Below are 10,000 nucleotides of genomic sequence, written 5' to 3' on the forward strand. Positions count from 1 at the left end.
ACTTACAATGAGAACACTCGAACCATGAACACTTGATATTTGTTTGTACATTTTTTTAGTGACTATAGAATGTGGGCTCGTCCTTTTGACAAGAGTATTAATGTTTTTACACTCACAAAATGCTATACATGTAAAACTATACATCATAAGAAGAGCCTTCATTTCTTAGTCGTCGAAAAAAAAAAAGTCAAGTGTTCACGGTTGAAGTGTCCTTACTGTAAAAAACAACTCAGATATTTTCATCGCTGCTTTTATGTTTATAAATGCGTCCATGGAATTACTTCTCATAAATTGGAAATGGTAAGAAACAGCGACGTTCATAGTTATAGCACACGTAGCAAATATGAGCTTAGGCTTCTTCCATCTTTCAAACGGAACTGGGGTAAACAAAGAACGTGTTACCATGCCTTCAACTGAGATTGCAACAATTTGGACAGAGAGGCTTGAGCAACTCAGTCACCATATCTCAGTTTAGAGAAGTAAATTGTGATAATCTATATTAACTACCTACGTTTTAATTTAATACTTTTATAATCTAGAGTTTAACTCTTGTGCTGTCAATTTGTGTTTTATTTTATGGACCAGGACCCCTCTCTGAAACATCACTAACTTATGAGAGAGCTTTCCTGTATAAATATCATTATCATTATTATCTTATCTTCTTTTTTTTTTTTCAGAGTTTGCGTATACTCAGTACAATGCTTTTAAATGCTGTTAATATCTCAGTCCCTATCTTTATCAGAAATGCTGTACACGCCATTTGTGGTTGCTTTTTTTTAAGCTAATATCTTATGTTCACCCTAATTTTGTTACTAAGGAATTTATTTTCTTCTGGTCAGTTGCGCTATAAGTTCCTATAACTTTTTAGGTGTCCCACACTTCACTAATAATATTAACAGTAATATAATATATTCTTATATTTACTTCCTTATTCTTGTTTTGTATTAAGAATTTGATTTTCTTTTTATTAACTTCCCTTAGATCGTTTGTTTTCTGACTTAAAAAATGCCCAATGAGAGTCCATACAGGAGAGAAGCCTTATGAATGCAAACAATGCGGCAAGTGTTTTTTAGCCAAGCAGGAGTTTAAGGACACATGAAAGAGTCCATACTGGAGAGAAGCCTTATGAATGCGAACAATGCGGCAAGTGTGTTTTAGCCAAGTCCAGGAGGTTTAAGAACACATGAAAGAGTCCATACTGGAGAGAAGCCTGAAATGAATGCGAACAATGCGGCAAGTGTTTTAGACACATGAAAGCAGGAAGGACACATGAAAGAGTCCATACTGGAGAGAAGCCTTATGAATGCGAACAATGCGGCAAGTGTTTTAGCCAAGCAGGACATGAAAGAGTGAAAGAGCCTCCATACTGGAAGAGAAGCCTTATGAATGTCCATACTGGAGAGAACAATGCGGCAAGTGTTTTAGCCCAGCAGCAGGAAATTTTAAGGACACATGAAAGAGTCCATACTGGAGAGAAGCCTTATGAATGCGAACAATGGCAAGAGAAGCCTTTAAGGAATGAAAGAGTCCATACTGGAGAGAAGCCTTATGAATGCGAACAACAATGCGGCAAGTGTTTTATTTAATTTTAAGGACATGAAAGAGTCCATACTGGAGAGAAGCCTTATGAATGCGAACAATGTGGCAAAGTTTTTAGCCGAGCAGGAGATTTAAGGACACATGAAAGAGTCCATACTGGAGAGAAGCCTTATGAATGCAAACAAATGGCAAGTGTTTTAGCCGAGCAGGAGATTTAAGGAGACATGAAAGAGTCCATACTGGAGAGAAGCCTTATGAATGCAAACAATGCGGCAAGTTTTTTTAGCCGAGCACATGAAAGATTTAAGGAGACATGAAAGAGTCCATACTGGAGAGAAGCCTTATGAATGCAAACAATGCGGCAAGTGTTTTAGCCGAGCAGGAAGTTTAAGGACACATGAAAAAGCATACTGGAGAGAAGCCTTATGAATGCGAACAATGCGGCAACTGGAGAGAAGCCATACTTAGAGAATGAATGCAAACAATGCGGCAAGTGTTTTTAGCCAAGCAGTCATTTAAGGCAAACATGAAAAGTCCATACTGGAGAGAAGCCTTATGAATGCGAACAATGCGGCAAGTGTTTTAGCCAAGCAGGAGTTATTTAAGGACACATGAAAGAGTCCATACTGGAGAGAAGCCTTATGAATGCGAACAATGCGGCAAGTGTTTTAGCCAGAGCAGGAAATTTACGGACACACGAAAGAGTCCATACTGGAGAGAAAGCCTATGAATGCCAGCAATGCGGCAAGTGCTTTAGCGTAGCAGGAGTGTTTTTAAGGAAACATGAAAGAGTCCATACTGGAGAGAAGCCTCATGAATGCAAACAATGTGGCAAGTGCTTTAGCCAAGCAGGAATTTAAGGGAAAAAGTCCAAGCCTTATGAAAACTCCATACTGGAAGAAAAGCGAAAAAACGTAGGCTAATAAGAAAGTCTTTTCGCAACAGAAGAAGTGTTTAGGAAACATGAAAAAGACGAGAAAATTCTGCAAGTGCAAATGAACACGAGGTAGAGATTCATCGCCCTGCACTTTGCAAGAACATAGTTCAAACCAGGGTGTAAAACACATCTGTTGGCTTTGCCAGGAGGAGTTGAGCAGCGAGGAGCTTCTTCTTGCACATTACCAAAATCATATGACGTTTGAGGAGCCGTCAACCTGAACTAGAGAGGGTTTTGCGTTATTTGGTGTTTTTAAGGACGGTGCCTACTAATTCAAAAGTATTTTTTTGCCCGGTTTATGATTATGCAAGAAATGTACATCTTAACAAGTGTTATTGATATCCAAAAAGAAAATTGGGGGTAACCACGCATTTTTCAAAGATAATTGATGAATAATATTTGTAAAAAGCTTTAAAATACAAAGCAATGTACGGCGTTCTTTCTCAAATTCAAACTTAATTATCTCTTAAAAATGAACGGGTTACCCCCAATTTTCTTTTTGGATACCAAGAGTACTTACTAAGATCTACTACTTTCTCCGGATGGTTTTAAACCGGGCAGAAAATATCACTGTATTTGGTAAGCATCACCGATAGGAAAAACCAGAGTATATCGAGATGCGCAGAACGTATGCGCGCATAACAATAGTAGGCACGTCCTTAATGGTTGTAACTCGTTGACGATAATCTTTCCTTATTTTACTTACTTTATAAAATACTTTTCTAGACGCGCATTGTTAGCTTTCGTTGGACGTTGCTTTCCTGTGGTGTACAATCAGCTTTTTTAGGCTACATTGAAAATTGCGCCAATGTGTGCATCTAAATACAGTGTATTTTGCGTTGTGCAAGGTCAAACGATGGCCATTGCACTTTTATTTGTAGATAAAATAATCGTTACGCGATTGCCTTTAAAAATACACTTTCTTGAAGGTCCAGTAATACGGGCAACATTTTTCGTGCAACTTGTCGAGCAGTAACGTTGCGTTGCAAGTTGAGAAATCTCGATTCCAGTGTTCCTTTCGATCTATCAAAACCTTCTTTTCAAACATTCTGAATGCGTATTTGATGTATCTAAAGCAAAATCAAAACACTGTTACATCCTCTTAGTTGGCGCTAAGGCCAGCCTTCCAAACAATAGTATAAACTTGCAACGGGAATTAATTAATATTACTAAAGATCAACTTGAAAAGTCTTATCATCTTCCACATACTGTCACTTGTGAGCCTCACCTAAAGGCATTTCAATATAAAGTCCTAAATACAATTTTGTACACTAATGATAAATTGTATAAGATCGGTTACATTAAAAACTATTATTGCTCTTTCTGCAACCATGAGAAGGAAACTGACAAGGAACCTGAAATTTTTTGACGAAGCGGGAATAAAGATTCCTGACGTGGGAACTCGCACGTATGGACACACAGCGCGAAAGGATCACGATGTGTAGAAGTAGGGAGAAAACTCGAGTCTTCGAATACTACTTTAAGTATGCTGGTTTCTCTGAACGGCCCCCAGAGTATATAATGTCGTAAGCGGGGCTACAAACACAGCCCGTTTTCTTTCATGTGAAACTTGAAAACATGCACAGCACGTGAACAAAACATGATCGTTTGGCGCCAAAAACGTTATCAATTGCATGACCTGACCGCCAACGTTTCATTGGTCAAACGTGACAGGTATGAGACTAAACCGTTAACGTTTAAAAAGTAATTCGTCACACTTCAAGGATGGACGCAAATGGTAGTATACCATCTTCTGTTTCATTGTCCTCATTCAAATAAGTTTTGGAAAGCCTTCGACCTATATATATATTTCAGGTAACAGGTCAACAGATAAGTCTCAACCTACAAGTTGCATGTTATTCTTGGAGTGATTTCTTCAATAAGCCCCACACCAAATTATTTGATAATCATAGGAAAATTGTATCTGTGGGACTGCAGAAGGTGGCTTGCACGAGTGTAGTCACTAAAACATGGAACGACCTAAAACCACCTAAAACCACCTACAACCACCTCATAAAAAATTTACAACCATCTACAACCACCTACAACCACCTCAAAAATATATCAACAACCACCTACAACCAGCTCAAAAAAATCCACAACCAGTCACAAAGAATCGAATACCATCTTAAGCAAGACATAATTGTATAAAATAAGCAAGACGACAATATATGGTTACCATTTAGCCAAAAAAATCCGGAAGGCATGATCGTGGCACAAAGGAAAGCGATTTTCCGAATTTGTTAAAAGCCAACCAGATGTGAATAGCGCTGTACCCTGCATTCCATCCTGTAAAGGGCGCTAAAATCGTGAAAGAGGGCCTGCTAGCTGGAATTTCCCAAATTCCGGGAAATAGAGTGCCGGTGGTCCTTTTCCATTTACCAAGAAATTCCGGAAATTCCAGTTAGGATGTAAATGGAACACACGTTTTTGGTTTGTTCCACTGGAACTTGAAATTTCCGGAATAAACGGAACTTCTGAAAAGGTAGTCCTGTTTTCCCGTTGGAAACCTTCCGATGGAAATGTGTGTGTTCCATTTACAACTTTTGAAAGGTCTTACCACTTCCAGGCTATTCACGACCACATTTTTAAATTTTGGCGCGTAAAATCGCAATCACTGGGCGGCGAACGGACCTGAGTTAAATGGAACACGTTTTTCACCCGATGGAAGTTTCCACCGAAATATCAGGAAATTTTTTGGTAAATGAAAAAAGCCCGGTATTTCCCGGAATTCGGGAAATTCGTGAGGATTGTTTCGTTTCCACGCCCTTTCTCACGATTTTAGCGCGGTTTACTATGAGGCGTTATAAGGGTCATTATTAGAATGCAAATTCTGTTATGATATAGTAGTGAATTTTGTTCGTTAAGTTCCCGAATTATGTTTTGGCATTTAAATTATGTTACCGATTTTCGAATTATGTTCCAAGGTTTGATCGAATTATGTTCGAAGTTTAGACCATAGCCTCTGTTTAGACCAACCACCCAAATTTTGTTTGGCTGATAACCACGTTGGTAGGCTTCTTGATTTATGACTTTTTTCTTTTATTATTCACATCGAATTTTGTTCCGCTCTGTGGAATTATGTTCGCAATGTGACTTCCTCAAATTATGTTCGGCAAGCGGACTGGAACCTCGCAAGAAGAAACTGACGGGCAGTCCTGGGACGAGGAAATTTCCCGCCCTTTCTATAATTTATTCTAATTATTACCAGTGTTAGTGCGCTTGTTCAGGTCAAACATGGCGGACCACACAAACGTGGAAGAGGCGTGCTAGACGGCGATGAAGTACGTTCAAGGGGCGATGAAGAGGGCGATTCTGAGTGCAAAAGTGCGAAAGCAATACGGCTACTCCGTGAAGTGACTATTTTACTGAGTGAGAAAACAGATCAGCCGAGCAAACATGTCGCAACAGGTCAGGTTGGAGCATCAGCCAGCAACGCTTTGCACAACTTTCGCACACATATTTGCTCCTTACCGTCAATCCAGTTTGTCTTTATCATCATCGGTGCCAACCAAGAAGAATCCTGTAAAGCCTAAATTCTTTCAACCGAAGGAAACTTGGACACACGACTTCTTCTGTTTATACTCCAAAGAACAAGTTAGAGCTCCTTCAAGAGCCGAAAAATTCGACCTGCAACAGGCAGGACTAGGCCGGAAGAAGATTTGTTTTCATTCAAAGACAAAGTTCCCCGAACTTCGCAGAAAGCTAGAGGAGGAATATCCCAAGCTTTCTCAAGGTGGAGGCTTTGAGCTAATGAGAACAGGCCATCAGGGAAGTACACACCACACCCTTACTACCATAATACCCCCCATATATACCCCCAGACAAGTGGATACTGCAACGTGATTTGTACCGAAATCCTGAGAGACTTTCTTTCTCTTGAAAGAAAGTCACCCTTTTTTGTACCCCAGCTCCGGATTGGGACAGGCTTTGGCCTACATTAGACCCCTGCAACGTGATTTGGACCGAAATCCAGTAGTCAAGGTGACTTTCTTTCTCTTGATTGTTGTTTTGTGTTATTTAGCGGGGAATCTTTGTTTACAATTTTATTATAGTCTAATTAACACCCAACTAGTGGACAAATGCAAATCCTACAGTTTAATTGGCTTGGCTAGCCCTTGCGGGCTACGAATCTAATTCTTAATAATGCTCATTATTGTCAAGTCAGCTTTGTTTTCTATTAAAATATCACCTGGGCTCTGAATATTGAAATGATATGGAATGTAATGTAAAAGATTGGCTTTTTGTAGGTGGGGAAAATACACCTAAACTTAGTGGGGGAGGGGGTATCGTTGGAAAAGGTATTTGCTGTTAAGCTGCAGTTTACTCAACTCATGAAAATATTACCCTTAAAAGAAGTACTGTGATATTGCCCAAGACCTGTTTACTGGGTACATGTAGCTGTCATTCAGAAGCATTTTTTTTTTACTTTATATACATTTACATACTGTTGTAGACCAATAAACATTAGGGTCACATATTATTTCCTGATTTCTTGTATGTTTTGGGCATGGAACTGGACTGGGAAGTGAAGGACTACTATAGTTGGTAAATAACTACATGTACTTGAAGTGGGTTGTATGAGAAAAGTCAGTACTGTATTAGCTTGAAGTATAATTTATGAAATGTTTGCATAATACATGAAGGTAACATGTTTGTACTGGTATTAACAGGAAACATTAGAATCTGCAGATGCAGTTCTGATTGACTGTCTCAACTGTGGAAAAAAGTAGCACTGAGTGAGTGGCATGCACATGACAGCAAGTGTGAGGGGGTGCCAGTTGTTCTGGGTCGTTTGAGGACAGTTGTATCCATGATGGTTCTGCTGAAATCAATGGTGAAAGCTTTAAAAGTCCAAGTTTATTAAACAGAGGTAAGAAATTTCACAGTGAAAATTGATCATACACATACCTACAACTTGCAAAGGAAATTTCTGTTATTTTGTTATAGGATGCCTGGTAGAAACTCTGAGGGAAAATGTTTCCAGGAGAAACTGAAGAGGATCTATTAATAACTCTTACCAAGAATAACTTTGACCTGGAGATATCAGTAAATGAACTTTTGTGCTGTAAAGCAGGTGACAGTACTTTAACAAAGTCAAGGTGACATAAGTTAGGAAAAAAAGTCCTGAATGATGAAATCGTTACCACATCATGCACTGTTTCATCCCTGCCAAGGGACTCATCAGAGACCTTTCGGCTAACTCGAAGTGTAAGGCTAGCCACGTAATTATCTGTGAAATTTCTTACACTTTTTTCAAGTTACTACTACATGTGTTTAAAAAGAGGTGCCTGTCTTTGTGTTCATAAATTTTGTATACATTGCTTGGTAGGTGTCAACAATTCCATTCATGTTGAGTCTGACCTGGAGTCTGACAAAGAGTTGGCAGAAAGTCCATTCATCATCAGTGCAAACTTCCACATCACCAAACTCCTAAACCTCAGTTTAGGACCATAAACTTTCATTAAAACTTGTTGAAAGTAAAGTAAAGCAAATCACTGTTAAGAGGGATGAATTCTGGAAAGAATCTATTGTTACTTTCAAGAATCCAGAATTTGATTATACAGCCACCCCAAGAATAGCATTTGAAGGTGAACCTGGTGTCGATGCTGGGGGCCTGAGGAGAGAGTATGGAGCCCTGTTATGCCAAGCAATATTTTCATCAACAGCCAATCTTTTGAAGGTCCACAGGATAGGAAATTACCAATCTACTCAATTGATGGCATTCAATCAAGACTCTTTCAACTTGCTGGCAGTATGGTAGCTTATCTTATCATACATCTTGATGCAAGTATTCCATGCCTTAGTCCTACAGTTTACAAGTGCATTGAGACTGGATCAATTTCTCCTGAATTCTGCTCAATTGATGATGTTGTTGACTTGGAGCTTAGGGAGTTGATTGAAAAGGTACATAGTTCAGTGGAAAACAAATAATGTATACATATAGTTCGTTAGCAATATTATCATTATTCAACTGAAATACAATCCATGTGCATACATGGCATATTGCAGTGCCTTACAAGGTAATAGACTTTTTCATGATACAGTTGCCATTTGGATTTCTTTTGTTTTGAATGACATTATGAAATGGTAGCTCCAGGTGGAAACATAATATGTATTTGCCCCATGGGTGTCCCATAACAGTTATTTAAAACTATATTAATCAACACGACCACCATATTGGTAAAAAGGTCTTGTACCTTGTCATGTACCATACATGTTTGGTGTGAATTTTTTCAATGAATAGGTTTTATACCATAAAGAGATAAGGAGGTTGCCATGCCAAAGATTTTCTTGCCAAAGATAAATTAGCCTGTCCCCTCAGGCAGCTCTGCCTTGCTTTTCTTAGTTCCAGTCTTCAAGATGTCATTGACCATCGTCTATGCGTGGGCCTCAAAACAAGCTTATTGTATAACAATGTGTACACTTTAAACCATGTTGCCTGATAAGGAAACCAGTCTGCCTATTTCTCAAACGAGTGATAAGATCATGAACTGTTAAACTATGCTTGCAATGGGGAGAGGAATCTGGACAACTGATTCTATGTGGAAATGAGATTGGGCCGGGAATTGAACCCGGGTCTCCAGATTACGAGTTGGATGCCTTAACCACTCGGCCACCACCGAACCAACCACACTGGCAACAGTTCAGTTTTCCAGATTCCTCTCCCCACCCTACATGAATAAATATATAACAATGTGCCAGATTGATGTCCTCATGGACTATAAGAGTGCTCAATAGTTAAAATAGAGCAGAATACAAGTGGACAGATGCAACTGGATGAAGTGGTCTTGAACATTTTATTGTCTCAGAGTTTCATGCTTTTTTCCTGATGATTGTTCACAAGAAGTGTGAAACTCTGAGAAGCAATGAATGCTAAAGACCACTTAATCCAGCTCCATCTGTCCATTTGTATGTATATATATAATTTATAGGCTTACTGATCATAAAAGCTGTATATTAACTACTTTCGAAAGCTCTCTTATGCATTTCACAACTTCCAGGTGAATGCTGCTACCAGTGATGATGACATTCTACAGATACAGAATGATCACGAATTTCTTGGGAATGCATTGGTTACTGCTGGGTGGTTGCAACCGCTGACAATGAAAAACAAAGACCTTGCCATGCAAGCTGTGATTGTTCACGATGCCCTCACAAAGAGGAAAGAGCCTTTGAACCAGTTTTGCAAGGGACTGAAAACACTTGGCATTCACGATCTTATAAAATCCCAGCCTGACCTAATGCAGGCTTATTTCCTGAGTAGTGCACAAGTTCCTTTCACAAGTCAAGACTTGATTAACTGCCTTGACATTGATGTGGAAGATAAGGACAGGAAGGCCAAACAGTTCCTGGAGCAAGCTATAAGGAATTTGGAGAAGGGTTGGTCAATTTGGATCAATAATGATTATACTGTTGTTGTTTGAGCATTATTGCTTTATTGATTCTAGGTGTCAAAATGAGGAGCTGTTTATTTCCAATACCTCACTTTGTGTTTCTCTGTTTTCTCGTGTTTCAGAACAA

General features: G+C 39.1%; 1 protein-coding gene and 1 pseudogene across 1 annotated transcript in view; both read left to right on the forward strand.

The window, feature by feature from the left end:
- The window catches only part of LOC138046889 (zinc finger protein 208-like), a 218,233-nt gene that overhangs the window by 151,363 nt on the left and 56,870 nt on the right, over window positions 1-10,000 (forward strand). The window contains exon 9 of the mRNA XM_068893483.1: window positions 1,085-1,149. Within this exon, the coding sequence (XP_068749584.1) occupies window positions 1,085-1,149 (65 nt within the window). The remainder of the gene's footprint in view (window positions 1-1,084; window positions 1,150-10,000) is intronic.
- Window positions 1,251-2,399, forward strand: LOC138044934 (zinc finger protein 709-like; annotated as a pseudogene).

The sequence above is a fragment of the Montipora capricornis genome, chromosome 4, assembly GCF_036669925.1.
Source record: "Montipora capricornis isolate CH-2021 chromosome 4, ASM3666992v2, whole genome shotgun sequence".
NCBI classification, from domain to species: Eukaryota; Metazoa; Cnidaria; class Anthozoa; order Scleractinia; family Acroporidae; genus Montipora; species Montipora capricornis.